Genomic DNA, 21,913 nt, shown 5'->3' on the forward strand with positions numbered 1-21,913 from the left:
TACAAATATAGGTAATGACAGAAAGAAACAAATAACTGTATTTAGACCTCTCGACCTACTTGCAGTAAATACACATTTACTTCTACAGATATCTTGTTTATTCACAGATTAACTTTAGGTACTTGGTTTTGAGTTTGTAGATGAATCCTGGAGTATTTACAGAAATCATAAATGCCTATGTTTGTGATCTGTGTTTATAATCACCACCTGTACTTTGCTTCCCATTTAAATGACTGCACTTCTAAGAAATGTAAGTAACAATAAGATAACAAGCTGATTCTGAAAACCAAGTCTCAAATTGTCATGACAAAACACTTCCAAACATTTAAGTTCACAGCCATTCTTGAACTAAAACTCAAAATTTCTACAGAGATTAATTTTAAAAGGCATTTTAAGAGTCACAAATTCTGTGTACTAATTAACTTGCAGGACTGATCACGAAGTGGAAGGAGATGATTTATACAGGGTGCCAGCAGTCCCCTGGGTGGGCTGAGAGTGCAGCAGGGCAGCACTGCAGTCCTTTGCAGACTCCTCCATCACACACACATTTAGGGAGCCAGACAGAAGCCATGGCCTTGCTCAGAAAAAGGCTGTATTAGCATCTTGTTGAGGTTACTGAGATGTTGGCTGAAATCTTTCTAATTGAAGCCACACACCACTGACCTATCATGGGCACAGAGTTTGATGTGGGGTTGAACTCACTAAGGATTTCAAGTAACAGAAAACTGTCAAGTTTTGGGCTTCAGGATTCTTGATGATTATAAATATATCCCATAAACTAAAGGACTTGTCCATACAAATCATGGATGGTCTGAATTGCTGTCTGTTTCCCAGTGCTGACACCTTTTTCTATGGATGAAAATAAAACCTGGCTTCTGATCATCTCAAAACTTCCAGAAAATTTACAATCAGGTTCTGTATTCAAGTGTGGGATAGCTAAGAAATAATTTGTGCTACTTTGGTGATGCACGTGAGCACTTTGCTTACTGCAAATGCATTGCAGCACATGCCTGAGTGAAGTCACAGCAAGTCCAGCAGAAATCCCATTTTAACAATTCCATTCTCATTCCTGACTGCTGTGCTCTCCCCTCCACTCTGTGCCAGCCATGTCCCTCCCTTTGGGCTGCAGCTGCTCCTGTCCTCTGCAGCCTGAGAGAGCCCTGGGGGCACACGGGTTCTAAACAGCAGCATGACTTCTTACTAGAGTGGAAAATGCTCCAGCTTCTGCTCCTTACCTCAGTGCAGTAGTGCTTCTCAAGCCTTTGACTTTCCTTTTGTTTCTGGCAGGTGAGGGAGAGCACAGACACGATGGTGCTGTTGCCACTGCTCTCGTGGGATGCCGTCCAGGATGTCAGGGCAGTCGTGGAGCTCAGCACCGTCACGGTCACATGCTGGGGCTTCTCAGTGAGCTCCTCTATCCACTCACCTGTGGGGCCTGGCACATGGCCCAAAAAGCACAGGTGAGCAAGCCACTCTATCCATTTGTTATAAATATAATATTATAAAGTCAGCTTTCTGCAGATATTAAAATGAATGTATAATGTCAAAATAGCTTTAGTTTTATTTCTGCTATCAACAAAAACTTATACATGGTAGTAGTGGTAGCTAGTGCAATTATGAGTGAACTGTCTGTTTGGTCAGGATAACATCCAGTGAATATGTGATGAAGACCTTGCTATTGATATGCTAACTATTAGCATCTGCCATCTGAAGAAAGTATGGACCAAGGCTCAAACTGAAGGTGATAATAAAACCACAGCCAAGAAACCTGCATGCTCTAAACAAAGTGGACCCAAGGAGTGGCCATGTTAAACAGTACCTAGAAAAACATGGATATGCATAATGGTCTATAAGTATGCAACAGGCTCATGTCATAGAAAAAGTATTTAAAGGGAACTTCCAAGGCCCATTTTTAACTCTTTGGTTTATTTCTGTCTCCTATTGTCTTCTCATTAAACTTTTTAAATTTTACCAGGAAAACAAATCTTGTTTTTCACGCATTCGAGGCACATATGTTAAAACACCCTTCTTTCAGAGATTATTGGTGAGGGAGGCTGGACTGGCAGCTGTCCACCCCCGCAGCCCTCAGGCAGCAGAGGTGGCAGCCCCTGGGAAGCAGTCTGAGCCAGGGGCTGTTTCACCTGCAGCACAGCCCACGACAAGAGAAACGTGACTGTCTGAAAATTCAGATTGCAGTATTCTCTGCTTGCTTACCAGAAACCACGCAGCAGGATCAGATTTGCTCCAAGGGAATGCTTAAAAAGCACTGGCAGCCAATAATGTACAGATCATTGACCAATATTAAAGGATAAGCCCAGACATTTTTTTGCTTCTCCACATGCTAACACATCCTCCAAGCGCACCACGGCCTCAAAGCATGAAAATCAAGTTCACAGAGATCACTACAGTGGAGAATCTCATTCTGCATCAAAATTTTTGGAGCACTTGGTTGAAAGCACAGCTTTAAAGATAGATAACAGTTTGGAAAATAACTTCAGCTAAACTTGGTCAAAATTTTGTGTTTCATGAAAATAGCCCATTTTTCTTGTCACTTTCAAGCAATACTTGTGACCAGTCTCTCCTTGACATTCTTCCTCCATTCAACTCTAATGGTAATTTACATTTATTGATAAAATAAAACACATGCCAGAGCAAGAATGTGGTTTAAGATTAGCCTATAAGATTTGACTGCTATCTGGATGTAACAAAAATATTTAACACAAGCCAGTAATTTGACAGGATGATTCACCAACCCAGCGTTACTAGGAAAAGATAAGACTGACACTGTGGGCAAAATTTATTCAAAGCCACGGACCCCCACCCACGCAGGTAAAAAAGAGGAATTTGATCATTAGATTATTCTCTGGAAGACAAAGGATGTACATGCAGCTCTCACTATCCAGAAACTGTTTCAGATTGGCTTTAAGGAAGCAGAAACAACTCACATCATGATGCAGAGTCGTAGTCCCCAGAAAAAAAGCCTGTTTCATCAGACTCAGGAAGAGGAATGGAAAAGCAATTTCAACCTAAGAATATTTGCTCATATCTCAAATTTGGCATTCTACCAGAAATACATAAAAAATCAATCTAAAATACTGAGGACCTTGCATTTGACCAAATAAATAAGACAACTGCCAAAAAACTTCATATTGTTGTAAAAGGTTGCAAAACTAACCAACAAAACCCAAAAAACCAAAGGTTCTTGTGTGTTACATGTAAAATTAAAATATCATTGCCTTCCTGAAACTCCTTAATACTTTATCCACAATTGCTCATCCCTAATCTGGCCACCACACCCCTGTACTTTGGATTAACATGTCCTCATTTCTCTCTCAGGTCCATAGTTTGCGCACTTCATGGAGGACACTGCATTAAATACTGCTTAAGGAAAATAAAATATATCACACCTTACAAAATGGAACAACATTTGGTACTAATAGCATTTTTACACATACCTTTATCTACTTTAATGCTTTTCATATAATGAAGCTGTCTAACTATTCCTAACGAAAAACAGAAGACAGTGAAATTACAACAGCAGAGACTCTCTCTCTCATGTACTGTTTTCCAATTATTGTTTCTTTCAGCTATAAAGTTGTATAAATAGGGAGCAATTGTGGAATTGCTACATGCAGTCCAGCATTATGATGAATTCAAGTCTAAATGTTTAGTATTTGTAAATGTTATGAGCTACTAAAGGCACAATTTTTTTTCCTAATGTATTGAAGTACTTGACTACATTTCTTTTTAATATGATTTTTTTCTGCCAGCTTGGGCCACTGTGCCTTGTTGCAGATTCATGGTGTTATGGTTTAGGCTAGCTTACCCAAGTCACAGCACCATTTATGTGGAGGTTTTACATTTGCCAAATTCATTTGCTAACTGGGAGATAGGACTTTGGGAGAAAAATGCAAAAGCAAGTTCAATTTACAAGTAAAAACAAATAGATTTCATTAACATACACTAAGAAAATAAGAAAATAAAAAAAATCCCACAAATTGATTTCTAAAACCAACCCGTTCTCTCACTACAAATTTTTAATTTTCTGCAGTGTAAAGAGGCAAAACTCAGAACTCCATGTCAGTACCACTTATAAAACAGTCTTTCATTCAGTCTTTGAGACAGAGAAATCACTCCTGCTTTTCTTTTTGGTAACTTTCACACAAAAGGAGCCCGCCCAGGAAAATCCCATCTCATGTAGCCTTTCCCATGACTATCTATGGGTCGTGGATTTCATAAATTGGGGTGGTACCTTTTAAAAATGAGCTGTTTCAAAAAACAAAGGATCATTTTTCAACTCAGGGAACAGGGATGGTCTTCTCACTTCTTCACTGGCAGAGGGTTTCTTCTCACCTGTCTCTGTTCAGCCTCTCATGGGGGTCACAAAAATATTCACTCAGTTCATCACAGATACCTTTGCTCAAATCCACAAATCATCTCCCCAGTTTATATTGTCCACGATGTAAAAGATTATCCTGTTACCATAATCCATATGAGATTTTCAGCCTAGAACCAAGGCAACTCATCATCTCTATCACTTAAAAGTCACTCTTCCTTTACTGACTTTGGGATCGCCATATTGTCCCTTTACATGCGTCCAATTTGGCCTTTTCTTTCATCTCCGAGGGTTAGTTTTAAAGTCTCAGTGTGTGTCAGAAAAGAGTTAAAGCTTGCCCAGGCCTGCGGTGGTCAGGGGATCTCTGTGGCGGCAGCTGCAAATGTTCCAAAGCCATGGCAGTGGAGGGAAGGCTGATGGAAACCTTGCCTTCCATCCCTCCAACTGAGGGCGTGAGCTGCTCGCAGCTGCTCCGTAAGGCCCAGAGTAGAGTGTGAGGGGGAGAGATCCTGCCCTCCCCCCGGGCCAGGGGTGCTGGCAGCCAGGGGGGCCCGGAGAATGGTCCTGCCACGACCCCAGACCCATGGCTGGCCCTGCCATGCCTGGCCTCCTCTGTGGGCTCTGGAGTCCTGGACACCCTGCTGGACTGCAGCCTGGCCTCTCCTGGGACAGGGGCTCTGGAGTCCTGGACAATCTGCCAGACTGCAGCCCGGCCTCCTCTGGGACAGCGGCTCCCGGAGCCCCGGCTGTTCCCGGCCACCCTGAGGGCAGCCAGGGTGAGAGATCCTAAGCCGGGATCTCCTCAGTCAGCCCATGTGTTACCTCGCTGGACAGGAGGGAAAGGGGAAGTCTCCAACCCAGCTTCAGCTTTTTTATGGGTATTACCAAAAGTCGTCTTCTGTTTATCTGAGTGCTCAGAACTGCATGTCAATCCAAAAACCTGTTCCCCCCGCCATAGGTCCCTGTCCTTTCCAGAGAATTCTGAGGTCCTAGCAGGGAGAAGCTGTTTCAAACCATGACACATGGTTTGGGAAGGCATTATCTTTCCACATGCAAAATTGTGCAGTGCTGCAGGTATTCCCCTGTCTCATTCTATGGGCATTCTGTAGAGTATATCTATTTCCTTTTGCAGAAAAAGGTACAAAGGTGACCACAGCCATTAGAAGGATAATGATCAGAATTCACCAACACCTGTCTCGCTTGCTGATCTAATTGTCAGTCATGGTATTAGTTTACACAGTAGTGTATTATTACTTTGTCTTTTACTAAATCTCCAGTTAAGAAAGTCTGGGGTTCTACAGGGAAATAATAAATTACTTTTTCTCCTTCGGATTTAGCAGGCTGAACCACTTCATCTACTGTAATTTGCTCTGTGTTCTCTCAGAGACCATGCAATTTCAGAGCTCAGTGTTTAATTGTGCAATTCCCACACTGTCAGCCTGCCGCTGCCCTTCATCCCTAACACAGCCCATACTCCAGGAGTAAAGAAGTTAAATATTTCCAAGGCTCTCTATAACCACCAAATTAATTTTTGGAATGAAATCCTCACTCTGAGAGATGCAAAAGGGAAACTCATTTCACTTGTGAACACTGACAATGACTCCATCCCATTATTTGCTTTCAGTTTTTAAGACTGCCAAGATGGCACAACAAACGCCTATCCAGGCAGGTTGCAATATATTAACATTTTTGCACTATATTTCCTTCTCTGGCACAGGGAATTCCAGAAGGCCAGACCCTTGTGATCCATCAGCAGATGCCAGAAATGCCACAATGGGAAAACTCTGTACATTACAGCTATGTTGCTCAGGGAGAAAAAGAAGAGTTTGATGAGATACTTACTGATGTAAAAGCTAAGTGTTTTTGCTGATTGACTTCCTCGAACTTGACAAGAGCCAGAGGAGCTAAATGTTGTTACAGACAACCTATATTTTCCTGGTTCTTTCAGTTCAGCAACAAATTTGTGAGTGTCCTCACTCACAGTCAAAAATTCTGTGGAGTTCTCTAAATCAGGGAGGGGAAAAAGAGTGTGGATTAATCAAAGTTTGAAATGACTCCACCAACAAGAAAATTATTTACATCAGAAATGCAAATCTTGTTTCAGCTGTGGGATTAAAAGGTATCCAAAAGGACTGCATTCAAACGGTGTGGAGATATGTATAACAGTATAAATCTCATTTAACAAAAGAGAACAGAAAAATTTACTCCTCCTTCCTTACTTTTATGTTGCCAAGGCAGAAGTAGATGCTACTCAATGCAAAAACTCCTCAAGAAGTACATGGGATCTAACAAAGCCCTCTGAAGCACAATAGTGTTGTATCTTTTTTTTTGTTAGGGTTGGGATTAAATGTGTGAGATGGTATTTTTTGTTCAGACTTAGATGTTTATTAATTCTTATCTACATTACAGTTTTACAAACTCTAAGTTCTATAGCACTTTAAGTTAACAAACTAAAAATGAAGTTGTATCTCTCTTTTTATAAGTTTTTTTTAAGGATAAACTGTCTAATTAAGTAATGATAATTAAATTATTTTTATTTTTATGTCAATAACTAATAACTAATTGTTAGTTAATAATTAAATTAAAATAATAAAATTGACAATAAAATTGTCAATAACTAATACTTGTGGTCTGTAATGTGAACTTTTCTATTTAATTATACAATACTACTTAGACTTATGAAGAAAGTGAAAAAGGACTTGTTTCTTTTTTTAAAACTTCTATTTTGTTATATATATTACTATATTTTAAAACTTTCAACTCCAAGTTTTCCACTATATGATCTTACACACTTCTATTTAAACTGTACACTCATAATTTCAGTTCTATCCAATTTTGGAAGCTTTCTTTACGGTCTCTTTCTTTACAGGTTAAATGTAGTGGGGTTTTGGAGGGGTTAGTTCTTGTCAGCACAGAAAGTCTAACATTCTCAGTGACCAGGGTTCCAACACAGTACTAGATAATTAACAATTTGTGGAGGAGACAACCACCAATGGAATTTTAGACAAGAAGGATGAGAGGGGCACGAGGCTCTGGTTTACCTTCCCGTTCAATATTGATGTGGAAACCATCAAAGGCAGTCGGAGGCTTTGGAGGCAGCCAGGTCAGCACCATCTGCACAGGGAGGAAGGGAGGGGGCTCTGCTGTGGGTCTGCCAGACCCAGTGTTGGCATCACTGGCCTCATAAGCACTGGAAACTGCACTGACAAACTCCTCTTCCCCCTCGGACGACTCGGCCTCATTGGACCACCAGGATGGCTGTGAGGTGGTTTCATACTCAGTGCTGTTGGAGGGATCATCCAGCCAGGCTGCAGATGTGTTTGCTGCTGGGATTGCAGTGGGGCTGTCAGAGGCGTGGCTGACTTTCTCTTTCCTTATGATTTCTTGCGGTCCCATGAAGGATTCCTCTGCGAAATTCCCACTGTGCTCTTCCCAGTTGTTTCTGTTGATTGGTATGATCTGGACAGAAATGTTTCGAGGTGGGTAAGGAACTAAAAGAGAGGCAAGGGATAGTCTTTTAATAGATATGTTCTGTGCACCTTTAAATGTTTTAATCCCCCCCGCCCCGACGAATATAATTCTTCTAGGGATTGTCTGAAATAACTTGCTCTAACTGAGATCCTCCTTTCTCTTACATATTCTTATAGATATACTAGAAGTGATTCTAGCGGGATTAAGATGAGTATAAATTCACAGCATAATCACAATTAAAGAATGTCAGGAAGTAAAGTAGATGTGAAGTCATAGTAAATCAAACCTCAGTGCTATTCTAACAGCAAAGCTACCCTAGTGTGAATTTTTAACAGTGAATCTACATTTATTTTATTGTGTCTTCCAGAAGAGCTCAACCATAGAAAAAACGAATACCTCCTGTAGAAATGAATTTAAATATATATGCAAAACTAATATATGGCATAGCTCATATTTAAAAAAAAAATAACCTTCACATTGCTGTAGGGCTTTTCATATGCTTTTAGCAGCTACCTTTTCACAAGCATTAAACATCAGTTTAAATTTTAATATTTGTGAAAGCTTGATCTTAAGATTTGAGTCTCCACAATACAAGATTCTGGCACGCAAAGAAGTTACTTCAGCTGATGCCAGGAGGTGAACACACAGCATTTTGTCTGTCTCACTGTAATTGCTTGTCTGCCTCTCTTTACACACTCTAAGTGCAAGTTGCCTCTGCAAATAATTTTGCCTGGCACCTTTAAAGATGGCACTTTACAGAACACTAATTTGTTCAACTCGCATCCCACTAATAGAAAACCAGACTCTACATTTTCACTGCAGTTCATATGAAAAATAAGGGATGGGAGGGCAGCAAGAAAAAAAACCAAAAACACATGATCTTGATGGTTATGGTTCAATATCCCAACAACTATATTTAGGATCTTGAAGACAGGACTCAGCTGGCATCAGTTGGCTGTGTTCTGTCCAAGGCAATGGACCAACACCAGTGTATTCATCTGAAGATTTGGCCTTTCGATTTTATCGCTGGTTCATTTCACTTTGGACCCTGATAAATGTCCTTGGTCCAAGAGATTAACGAAAAAGTTTTGGGCACCGTCCCAGGATGAAATTAAATTAGTTCTGGACCTTGAACAAATGCAATTTTCAGCCTTTGCAACATTGCCGTCTTGGAAATTAAAAGTTCATGCTTCAGGGCACAAACTGGCCGCCAAGTCGGGCAACTATTACATTCTTCTCCATGATGGAAAAGAGCACAATGAGGAAGGTCCTCTCGAGCAGCTCAGCTATGATTCACTGCACAAGGAGACAGACTGACAGAGATAGATCAATAGTCTGCTCAGTGCAGTTATTCCTGTGGCTGAAAAATTAATTCCTACCCATGAGGCCTAGGATATCTCATGTGAAGCAGAAGTTATTTTCTAAGAAGCAAGCTTTATGAGAGAAACGCTCTCACACAAATTTCCCTCTGCACTGGTTGCACACACAAGCCTATGGAACAGCCACAACATCCCCCTCCTATGCTCCCCGGACTGCTCCCACACAGACCCTGCTCTCTGTGGGGTGAATCCCCTCCCCACAGCAGCAAGAGAAGCAGCAATCTAGACTTGGAAATGGTGTGTAAGAATTCTCTTCACCTGTTCTGTGCTGTTTGGGCTCATGCTGGACCCCGCTGTATTCCACGAGCGTGCTCTTGTTGAAGGTTGCTTCTGACACCAACTGAAATGTGATGTTACTGTAGCATATGCCTGGCAGCCAGTGGTTGAAAACTGTTTTACCTTTAAAGAAATCTGCAGAAGGTTTGAAGAGAAAAGAAGAAGGGAAAAAGGAAAAAAAAAAAAAAAACAAAAGAGAGGATAATGCATCAAACGTTCACTTTCTGACAATGTGACTTCACATGGTGAATGGGCAATGTTTTAGATGTTTAAACATTTTTCAGCCTGCTCTGAGATATGAAATTGTAATAATTCATTTTGCCAACACTTTTCCTGGCTGTCAAAGCCACTTTGCTACCAGAAAAAAAAAAAAAAAAAAAAAAAAAAGGCCCAGCACAAGAAACATGAGCTGCTTTTCACTGGCAAGGGAACTGAACCTGGCAACCTGCTCCAGATGACAGTGGATATCTCAAAGAGCATCTGACAGCTCCTGCAGACCTTTAACTGCTGCACGCAAAAGCCTCTCTGGTCTTTTGCTGACTGAGGCACAGCATTTGTGGGAGATGTTCAAAGGAACAACAACCAAGGGGCTCAGCTCACGTCCACCACACGTGAGGGCTGAAGAGAACTTGCTTAGGGCTATCAGGCTGTGGGAAGGAGTGTGCAAGATGATTAGTGAATCTCCTAATTTAGGCTGACTCTTTTATTTATCAGCAGATCTAGTGTTACAGTCCCCTGAGCCATCTATTAGCTGTAGAAGATAAAAAAAATTACTGCTAGTGTCCCTTTTGTTCTCTGCAAAGAGGTCACCTATATTTTCTGCTATGATCCAGACTTTACCCTTCCTAACTTCTGGCACTTTACAGCACTGAAAATGGGATTTCTAACCCCACTTTGTATTGAAGCAAAAAGAAACTCACAAATTCCCTGACCTCCTTCTGGAGGTGTGTATCTCTCCCTCTGCTGACTTTAAAGAGAGATTCTAGTGACCAGTCTTCTGTTCTGGGATCCTAAATTCAGTGGCTAAAATTCATTTCAGCACCTACTGGATTGCCCAAAGGCATTCTACTGCCACTATGGGATGTTAAACCACCGGACATGTGGGTGCCTTCCTCACCTCTTAGGGTGCTTCCCACAGGACATTTATAGTCCCATTTATACCTCTGAGACAGATGCTGTGCTTAAGCTATACTGCAGGGCAAAAGTTATAACCAAATAGATGAAAGGGTTCAGTTATGAACAAATAAAAAAGAAAGCAGAATTTGCTATTGTTTAGATCATTCAGGTGCTTAGGTTAGTTGTTTGCTTAGGCTAACTGTCTAGACTGTTAGATTGATTGCCCTTGATTAGATTATTTTAAGAACATTGAAATTTCTATTATGCAGCAGGGTTTATTAGCTCGAGGACAACACTGAATGCTACACTAATGTACTCTACAGCCTAGCACTGTGTCACTGCATGGTGATACAGAACCACCAGCCTTGATTCTGTGCCAGCAATCAGGTTTATTGAATGGGTTTCCCTCCTCTGGGACATCCCAGAGCTTTCCTATCAGCTACACACCAAAGAGGAAACATTGGCCAGAGGGAAGAGCCTGGGAGCTTTTGTATTGCTTTGAACTGACACAGAAGCACCAGTGACTAGGGATACCTTCCCAGGCTGATTTCCGACTGAATACAAAAATCCAGTCCACCAAGTTTTCCTCCAAAATACAAAAGAAAGGGAATATCACTAGAACTAGGATTTTAGCAATTTAAAAATCCCAATCATCTCAATTCAAAGACCCATCCCTTACTTCATGACATAAAAGCTATTATATAAGCACATTACCAGAAACACAAATCATTATATTAATACATGTCAAAACCTCATCTAAAGCCACTGTTTAAAATGCTTCCAGAGGAGTTAGTATCAAAGTTTGGTGAAACAGTTTCCTCCTACCTTTGTACAGCATTGTTCGGTAGTCTTTTCCTTCCCAATAGCTTATATTTACCCTGGTAAAAACATTGTACTTCTCTGGGTACTGAATTTCAAACAACACTCCTGTTTCTGGAGATGGTTTGTAATCATAGATAGAAACATTGCTCACAGGAAGTGGTTCTAAAGGACATACAAACAAAAGGGGAAAAAAAGGAAGAAAGGGGCAGATTAATAGACAAACTGAGTTCTTTGCACATATATAATACCAATGAAAATAAATGGGTTTGTAGGTATGGCACAGGCACTCTTAAATCTACCAGGTGACATTGGAGGCTTCACTGAGGTGTGGAGCAAAGCTACCTGGGACATTGTCAAAGCCAGTATTTCTATATTCCTCTCCCTTCAAAGAAGGTATCTATCCTCTTAACAATCATCCTTTAACAGAAAAATTTCCATATTTGACATTAAAAAAAAAGTTATTATTTAAACACTCACAGTCATCACCTCAGAAACATTTTCATCTTTAATACTTGTCAGTCATGTCAAAGTGCCCAGACAAAATCAACACAACACTTGAAACTGCTTGTGACTTCAGCATAAATGTAGAACTTTTAAGATGAGCTGAGAAAATTATCTGTGTAATGGTCAAAGGGAGCTACATAATAAAGACTAAAGAATAAAGACTTTCTATTTTGTTATCTATATATTTGTTTATTTCATGGGTAGTTATACCGTCCCCATTCCTACCACGGGAGAGGGCCACCATCTTTACCTGTTTATCCACATCAAATTTCTACAAAATAAACAGTGACACTACCATTATTTTACAGATGAAGAGATGAGGTACAGAGTAGTAAAATGGTTTGTGGAGGGCACAGGGAAAGACTGTGCATAGGAAGGAGGTTAAGTCAGGAACTGGTGCTCTGAACCCAGGTACAGGGAGGCCACAAAAAGTAAGAAAAAAAAGTAAGAAAAATCTGAAATCTAGACCAGTGTGGCTCCATCAGCTGAGGAAAGCCATGTCAGTTCACTGCTGCTGGGAGTCTGGATAGTCGTTGACAACCAGAGAGTCACATTTTTATTCAGCCTTCTCTATTCACAAATAAACCCAAGAAAAACTAAAAGAAAGAACGCCTTCAATGCTCTCCTCAGCAAGAAAAAAAATGACAGCAACCCAATTATCCTGTGCTTAAGAGGTCCAAGCAATGTTAAACTGTTAGCTGAAATTTGTCATAGTAACGGATTTTAATAGAGATAATGCAATTATTCCTACATCCTTATAAAGATTAGCATGTTGATACAGTTCTTGCACACTATAGGGATCAGATTGCAAAATTCAGGCTGTTGATTAGTGTGGCCTTAGAGGACTCATTTGAGTGCAAAATTCTGCTACCATAGGCCCTGGAGAAAAACTAATAAAATATTTTCCTCCAAAGAGCATGCAGTCACAATGGGCAAGAGAAAGACTAGATGAAATTACAAGATCAGTATCAAAAGTGGAATTATCCCACAGGAGGTGGAGTGGGTTAATCAAAGATGGAAAAGCAAGACTACAGTGAAAGAGAAAACTAAATCCCAATGACTAGCAGATTATTTTCACTACAGCTTTAAGATGTGAAGAGAAACAGAGAGGAAGAGACAACCGGGAATAAAACCCTAGGTGCAAACAGAATCTCTCACCAACACCAATGTGTCATCATTTCTAGCTTTGCCAGAGCATGGAAATAGTGTAATAGCATGGGATTATTAAACTACTCCTCATGGCAAAGGTACTTCATAATCTCCATCAGATATATATCAGTATATTTGTATATTAAACACTTACAAAGAGAAACTCCCCACCTCACAGATACTAACAGGCACTTCAGTGATGGGATCTGTGAAAATTCTGCTGACATTTCATGATAGCCTAGAAATAAAGAGGAGTAAAGCAGAGCACAGGAAACAAAGCCTACACTCTTCTTTCTGCCAATGCTCTTCCCATCGTTTATTCAGAAATAAATAGTGGAAATGACTACCCACATGACCAGAGGGTTCATATCAACAGCTCCCACAGCACACCAGAGTAGTTTAAATGTCAATAACATTCTCTAAATAGCACAGTGCTTATGTGCAGTCATCTCTCACGTTAGCGGGTGTGCCCTGGGCTTTCTCCTGCTATCTCATTCACATCTGAGGTCTCCTCATTTCTGAAAGAATTACTGAAGCTTTCTTATGCCACTGAAATTCAATTACCCCATTTATTCCTTCCTACAAGAAATCAAATAAAGGATGGAAGCTATATTCATTTTTTAATCCAAATGATTTTTCCTCCTGATGCTTTGATTTAATTAACCAACAATTGAATTAAGCGGTAATCACCACAGACTCTCTTTCGTGTCACTATCCTCTCCTTGCTCATGGCTGATATTAGCAGAGCTGCATGAGTGACATAATGCAATTTAAAGATTCTTCCATTATCATACTTCCTTCAGCACCAAATCTTCACATCAAAAGCTATTTGCACACTGTGAAATTAAAAGAACGCTCAGCAGATAACCATCATGTTCTGTCTTTCACTTTTACTAACTGCTCCGAGGGTTATTAAAACTGAAGAATATGTAAAATGCCACTCTTTACTATCTATATTTATAATTCAGAGCATAAACAGTCTGGTCTTTTTAATTTTACTATTTTCAGTGTTTAGGATCCAGCTTACCACAGATTTCAGTGGCTGTCAAGAAATAGCCTAAATAAAGTGGAATCACAGAAATATAATACTTAGAGCTTTATAAAAGCTCTGTACTACATTGAAGTCATATTACTGAAGAGACTCAGAGCATTTCAATATCGCTCTAAGAATTTAAAGTACCTCTTCACTCACAATCTCTTTATTTTTAGACTTGGAGATTATACTACACACACATAGGCAAGATTGCAGGATCAAATACTAATTTTGCTATTTTTCTCAGTGTGTCAGAATCCTCTGGCTATGTAGCAACTGCTTTCCCATTTTATCTATTTACAGGATAAACTTCCTGTTTATCCTGGGCTTTCTAGAATTTAGAGTTTAGTTATAACTTGCATTACACAAGCATCAAGATAGCACAATAAATAGCCTAACATCTTCCTCCAATGTCCTGGAAAATTCTGAATAATAAATCCTCCGTTAATGCATTCAGTTTGTGTCAGATGCATTAATATTTGCAATTCAGGGGGAAAAAAATGCTGTGAAAATAAGTACCATATTTCAATCCAAGTCAATTTCTTTGTAAAGTGTGTAGATTGGGTCACTCTACAAATGGAATAAATGATTGATTATTGCTGTACCTTAGAATACAGCATTACATATGGGACTGAAATCTCTTGCTTCTCACATTGGAACCCAGACTCTATATTTACCTCTATATTGTGACTTTTATAAAAAAGATGTCCCATTAATGAAGTGACCTAAGCTCCATGGGTAATTCCCTTTATTCACAGGAAGAAGTTGTGAATTATGTAATTTTCTCCCCAAGATGAACTATTTATGTAGCTGTAAACCTTAGGATGTTTTTTCTCTTGTTAAAAAGAAACCATCTTTGAGATTAAAGGAGAATTCAATACATTGAGAACATAAAGTTCAAGTTTATGATTAGTAATAGCGATATTGTGCTATTGCTTACAAAAGGAGAATATAAGTGAAAATGATGACACATAGTGCAATTTCTACACGGCCACATAGGGTGATAAAAAAGAAGATGACACAACCTAAAAAATAATGTTGTCACAAGAACAAAGACATAGCTGTTGTTCTTGAACAGATTTGGGCCAATTTTTTAGATCCTCCTTACAGTGCAAATTACAGTAGGAAATCATATGGTTGCAGTTCTTTCTGTTTCTTTGATTCAGATGGAGAAGTGTTTCCACCCTAAAAAGAGGATAACATGGTTTATTTTCTGGGAAAAGATGAGCACTAGAGGACCTAGTTGTTGTTCTGAGTTACATTTCAAAGTTAGGGCTGCCACAGATTATCAGCCTTTTTAAAGGTGTTTCACATCATCCTTTAAGAAAGAAAAACATGAAGGACTAAAGTTTCACATTTCATTAGGGAAAAAAAAAACCCTCTGAAGCTCTCAGTTAAAGAACTCTGATCCATTAACAAGCCAGAGGAAAGGACTGGACCTGCTGAATCACTTCCTGCAGCATCTGGCACAATGACAGCAGAGCATTAACTGGGTCTAATGCCAGTTACTTTCTGAGGGCTGGAGATCAGAGTCCCAGGCAGCCTGCTGGCCTCTCCAGGAGAATATTTTTGTGGGAAATACAGAGGCAGAACTCTCCCTAAAGGGAATATATTTCACAGTCATGTATGTAAGGAATCACCAGCTTTTGAAACAATGTGACATTTTACCACTAAAAACTCCTAATCATCAGTTGAAATAAAAGCCAGGCAGAGCTGTTCTTAATTACCATCAGAGATCCCCAGATCTGGATTTCTCTAATTCCCAGCAGACACACATTTTTTCCTGCAGCACACAATAGCTCTGCAACGTACTGCTTTACCCATTCCTTCAAATGTATAAACATTTTTTTCCTTCACAATATAAAGTTGATAGTAAATATGGGAAAAAACAAAAGAAAGAAGAAGATGCTATATGGGTATGACTCACTCTGGGAAGAATAAAATAAGGCTTCAAGCTGGGAAAATGTAGGATGAGTGAGCGAAAATATCAGTCACCGATTTTACAGATGTGCGCCTTATTTATTTCATAAACTACTTTAAAATCAATTAGTAATAAGGTAGAATTTTCAGTCAAATATTTTAAAATACTAAATAAACCGTATGAATTCCAGAGTTACTTCATCCCAATTGAAAAGCCAAAGCTCCAAGAGCAGAAGAAAGCAGGCCTGAACCAGTTGTGTCAGATGCCAGAGCTACTCCAGCATTGTCCAGACTGAAGACTGGAAGGAAGGTCACTTTGACAGGCACAGCACACAATCCAGCCAGGAGGGTGAGATTCTCACAACTATTCTTGTCAAAACCATGGCAAGGATCTTTGGCAGTCAAGGTTTCCATTTTTCTCCTTCCGTGAAGTACTGAACCCAATTTGCTGAACACAACTTTGCTACAGAATCAGAAGCAAAAAGCGCTATTTTGTGCTAAAATTCCATGTTACAGGTTTCTTATCTAAGAGTTTTCAAATAGCTCATCATTTTCGTTACAACAATCTGGACCACAGAGCCTAAACGAGGAAATTCTATAGTTTGTGGTGTTTTGATCAACATGAGAAAACCCTGAAATGATTCCATTCAGGGACAAGCAGAACTGTGCAGTCTTGTAGAAAAGGACCAAATTAACAATGGACACCTCAAAAGGAACATACACAGATGTGCATGGATGACATGCAAGACAAGAAGATGATCCAAGACAGCCAGAATGGCTTCACTAAGGGCAAATTGTGCCTGACAAATCCCAAAGTTATGAGGAAAAACTTCACTGAAAAGGTGATCAGGCATTGGAACAGGTTGCCCAGGGAAGTGGTTGAGTTTCCATCCCTGGAAGTGTTCAAAGAATACATGGAGGTCGCAACTGGAGACATGGCCTGATGGTGAACTTCACAGTGTTGGGTTAATGCCTGAATTTGATTATCTTAGAGGTCTTTTCCAACCTAAATGATTCTATGCTTTAAGTATTTTAAGGTGACATGATATTGTATTTTTATATGTGCATATTTATGCCCATACATTTGTATGAATGTTAGACATATATATGCCTACATAGAATGTATAATATATATGTTTTTTGTTAGCTTTTCAACTCTTTTCTGGACAGAAACCTTAAGAGGTTAAAAAAAAAAATTCTTCTCTTAAATGGAGTCTTCTCTTGCTTTTTCTTGCCAATTCCCTTAGATGTAGCATACTGATGGGAGATGTGAACAGGAGAAAGGAAACGTCATCAGAATATACCATCAGAAAGCAGAGGCCTTTCATGACTCTCACTGAATTTCTAAGCAGGCAATGTCTTTGAGGGACCTTGGTCTCGTTTTGATGAGCACTTTTTGGGTACAGCTCAGCACACATTGAAAGGCTGGATCTCCTTTGCAGACTCCAGGAGATCCCAAAAACCTCCTGTGAGCACTGCCTTGGGAATAACTACACTGGCATCACTGGCAATCCTGCTTGATTTATTTTGTGGCAGCCTAATGAACGGGGTCAATCTGCCACTGGTAAAGCTCTCCTGACACCAGTGGAGTTAGAACAGGAATTAATTTGGTAGTGGAAGCTAATTGCAATGTGCCATTCTTTCATGTGTAAGATACTGATGGAATAATTTAGATAGTAACCTATCTTTGCATGGTTAAATAAACCAAGAATATTAAGCAGCCAGAGAGCATAGGGCAAAAAAGGAAAATATAAATCTATCCTAATTATTGTCTGCCAAAAAAAATCAAGTCAATTGTTAGTCATAAAATTATGTAAAACAGGTAGCAGACAATACCAATAAGAGGGGGGGAAACCCCAACAACCAACCAAATACCATTTAATGCATTTTTGTAGGAGAAACCAGGAGTTTTAAGATCTCTTCTCAAAACCTGAAGGATACTGAAACACCTTAAAAAGCCTAGTCTGCCACACTGTCTTTTCATTCCAAATTTACTTTCAGTTCTGTAGCCTTGTGCTCCAAAAGATGAACTTTGGAGCAAAAGCTGCTACAAGAGAGCCTTCACTCATCAGTCTGCCTGACAGGAATATCACAGAGGAGATTGGATCCTTTCCCTTCCAAAGGTCCCAATTGGCAACCCACTTTTAGAGTTCAGTGCAGCAGCCTTCAGTGTTGCCTGCAGGACTGCCCTTTTCCATGGATGTGGTTGTCTCTCTGTTGAGGCAAAACCAGAGAAATCCATTGTTCTCTCTTTGTTTCCCACTGGCAGCCCTGGCTGAGTGCCAGGATCACTGATCCTTCCAAGGTCTGGGGGAGCAGCAGAGGCAGCAGCAGGAAACCCCAAGGTGCTGCCAGCACACCCCCATCAGCCAGGTGGTGAACCCATCAAGCCTTGGAGGAGGGACTGTGACACAGGATATGCCCTTGGAGCCATCAGCCTCTTGTTTTTCCTTGTGGAAACCCCCTGAGCCAGAAATGGGAAGGTTTGGGCTGGCTCTGGTGGGCTGAATTGTTGGAACCCTGAAAGCTGAGAGGTTTAGGCTTTCTGTGCTAACAGGCACTGACCCTCAAGCAACCCACTGCATTTGACCTGAGGCCATCCGTGGAACAGGTTTCTAAAATTGAGTGATAGCACTGGGATTGTGGGTGTGTAGTTTGGATAGAAGTGTGTGATGTCACAGGGTGCAAAACTTAGGATTTCAGGTTTTAGTATATAGTAATATATATAAGGCAAGAGGGAGGATTTTGGGTGTTGGCTAAGTTCTTCTTTCACCTTCTTCTTCATAGGTTTGGGTGGTGTTTTCTAATTAGGTGAAAGGGTCTGCATTGTGGACCCTGGGTAGTCGGTTATTGGGTTAAAAATAAAAATAATATAGGTGTCATCTTGTTATTAGATAAATTATGCTTAAAAGACTTTGGAAAGAGTTAGAGACAGAACCATTTTCTACCTTGTTAGCTAGAACTCAGAAATTGTGAGACTCTACTATAGATAAGAATTAATAAACATTTAGTCCAAACATGAAAACTGCATCTCTCGAGCATTTAATCCTGGCCCTAACAGAAGAAAAGAAGATGAAAACATCACACTGAGTGACTCTGGCTTCCTTCTTCCTTCAGAGCTTCCCTGCACAGGGGCATGTGCACCATCTGCCAGTTTGGATCACACCTTCCCTGCTATCAGAGACCCTTGTGGGCTCTGGAAATCAAGGAGCAATGAGCCCTGCAGCACAACTGCAAATGCAGTACCCAAAACCTGCTAAAAATGCATAATAGTGAGGCATTTTTTTCCAGTTGTATATGACAACAGTTGCTTTAATTATTTTCTTTGAAGGAAACAAACATAAAATAGAAAATGGGATTAAAATTACTACTTTGCTTACGAGGTTAAAGCAGTCAAAGGAAAGGAAATTCAGGCTGCCTGTGAACCCTGAAATTGTTCAGTACTTGCATTACCCAACAACATGATACTTTTGCCATGGCATCCTTCATGGTTTTCCTTCATCAACTTGAGCACACAAGGGAAGGCTGAAGAATGTATAGATTATGCAAAATCTTGTTTGCATAGATTATGCAAACTCCTAAATTTTAGGCACTTCACTCAATAACACATGAATCTACTTTAACATGCTTTGAATGCTGTTATCATGGAGGGTGTTTCCTCATTGACACAATAATACAGGTACAAAAAAATCATAACCATTCCTCAGATGTAATACAACTAAAACTACCCATACAATCCAAGGTGCCATTTAGGGGAGAAAAAAAAACCAGAAAATTAGTCTGGCTCCATACAAACAGATTTTTGTCATCTTCCAGATGAAAGAATAATTTTTATATATTCTACAAATTGCTTTCAATTTCTAGGTTGGCACGTTGAACCAGTCCTGGATCAACCTCTGAGCCAGAAGCACAGCTGGAAATCTGTGTTACTTTGTATGGTGACAGAGAAAACAAAATCACACCTCTCCCCCAGGATCAATGCACCTGGAAATAGTAAGAGACAGGCTACTACAAATGTGTTCTCCATCACAAACACCTTCAGCTGTACTGGCAGAAACACCTAGTTTTGGTGACTGGTGTCAGCCTTCCAAGTTTAGCAGTGCTTCTATATGTTAGCAACCAAAGAACAATGTTACAGCATTTAAAACAGAATAAAATTCGTCATATAAGAGTGCTTACACTGAATTGTTAGTCAACACTTGTCATGCCCTTTACTAGATTTTTGGAACTCCTGGTTCAAAGGGTTTAGGATGAACATTTGAAAAGCGGTTTCATTCATCACACTGTTTTAGTATGTTACACCTCAGTGTTCAGGAAGGGTCACTGAGGAGAAACCTATAGCCTTCCCTTTCTTTTTGCCCACACCTTGTGAATTTTCACTCCCACTTTGTCAAGCCTTCTTCCCTACTGTTCTCACACAGGGGTGCATCTTACACGCAGGACCCATTAAAAAAACCCCCAAAAACCCAACAACCACCCAACCTTCTTCACAAGAAGAACTTCTGGAAGAAAAAAGCCACACACAGAGACAAGAAACAGAAGAAAAGAAGAATAAGGTGTTACTTACTCGTTAATACAGTGATTGATCTTGCTGACTTGGAAACCATATTTGAGTTCACTACCAACAGAGTCACTATGTAATATAGGCCATGGTATTTGGCATTAAAAACCACAGGGGCAGGTAAAGTGCTATTGAATTCGTCGAACTGGAAAAAGTAGTTCTTGGATTCTCCAGCTATCTTCACAACATAGACAGATGATGAGCTCACCACATCTGATGCTTCCAGGGAGACAATGATACAATTGTCTTCTCGGACAGCGACTTGGAAAGGTTCTGCATTCTACAAGGCAAGAATAAAGAGTTTGTTGAAGAAAAATTTAGTATTTTATTTGCAGCTATTTCCCTTGTTATTCATAAGACACTCATATTTGCAATAAAGTTATATTCTACAGGAGTGTTAACATTAAATAAGAGCAATTATTTCAGGCTACAGTTCAGTCAGCCAAAGTCCAGAGGTATCTGGTTATGGGAGGCCAGTCTCTCTGCAGCAGAGCTGGATCCTGCTGTTTTCTGATACTCCAGGTACTCCATTTCCTACATCCTGAGGAATAAAGTCTCTGTCATCCTTTCATGAGGAAAGGTGAAGTAGAGCAGAAGGATGAGATTGTAAAGGGTATCAGGGGCAAGAAGATTTCCAGTAAAGCCTCAAAGTCATTTAAACCCCCCCAAAAAAGGGTGATTAAATCAAGACTCTTTTATCTTGCAGAAGCAGGATCATATACTTCTCAATGCAATATATTCTGAAAGCCTACAACTGAAGAATAATTTTTGGTACTGCCTAAGCCCAAATATGCCAATTTCAGCAAGCACCAACTGATAAGCAGCTTTCACCACTATGTCCATAGTTTTGACTGGCACTTTTAATTTCCTAAGCTACAGCATTTAATTTTCAATATTTCTTTTATTAGTAGTAGAGAGAAAGAAGCAATTTAACCTTGTTTTCATGTATCATGAGCATGTTAAGCCATTGTCAGCTGAAAACACTTTCCTTTTTATTAATTTCAAACCAGCTGTCAGGAGAGCTGGTTCTCTACAGGAATTTCAACACACATTCATGCTAATTAATGAGAAGGAAAAGTTCAAGCTTATTTTAGAATGTTGACTTTTTGTTTATTAGACCACACCATAGCTTATAATTTTTTTTACCCCTGGTAAAAACTGTAATATCTGGTGTTTTCAGTTCCCAACTCCACGGTAATTTTTTTTTCCTTCATATTTCACAGGCTGAGTGCTCTCAGGGAAAAATAAGGTTAGTTTGCTACTGCTTGCATCAAGTTGTTCCTCTATCAGAGAGAGATAGAGACCTCATTTAGAGATTAATTCTAGCAGCCTGACTACCTCCTACT

General features: G+C 39.8%; 1 protein-coding gene across 2 annotated transcripts in view; it reads right to left on the reverse strand.

Moving 5' to 3' along the window:
• The window catches only part of PTPRO (protein tyrosine phosphatase receptor type O), a 65,374-nt gene extending 44,533 nt beyond the window's left edge, over positions 1–20,841 (reverse strand). Inside the window, exons 1-6 of one of the 2 annotated variants that reach the window (XM_066319537.1) lie at positions 20,574–20,841; positions 11,404–11,562; positions 9,445–9,597; positions 7,378–7,827; positions 6,179–6,340; positions 1,236–1,435 (exon numbers count right to left, since the gene is read on the reverse strand). In XM_066319537.1, the coding sequence (XP_066175634.1) occupies positions 1,236–1,435; positions 6,179–6,340; positions 7,378–7,827; positions 9,445–9,597; positions 11,404–11,562; positions 20,574–20,613 (1,164 nt within the window). In that variant the 5' untranslated portion in view covers positions 20,614–20,841. The remainder of the gene's footprint in view (positions 1–1,235; positions 1,436–6,178; positions 6,341–7,377; positions 7,828–9,444; positions 9,598–11,403; positions 11,563–20,573) is intronic. The other variant, XM_066319536.1, reaches the window with a different exon arrangement.
• Positions 20,842–21,913: the final 1,072 nt, after the last annotated feature.

This window comes from Sylvia atricapilla, chromosome 5 (assembly GCF_009819655.1).
Source record: "Sylvia atricapilla isolate bSylAtr1 chromosome 5, bSylAtr1.pri, whole genome shotgun sequence".
Classification (NCBI taxonomy): Eukaryota; Metazoa; Chordata; class Aves; order Passeriformes; family Sylviidae; genus Sylvia; species Sylvia atricapilla.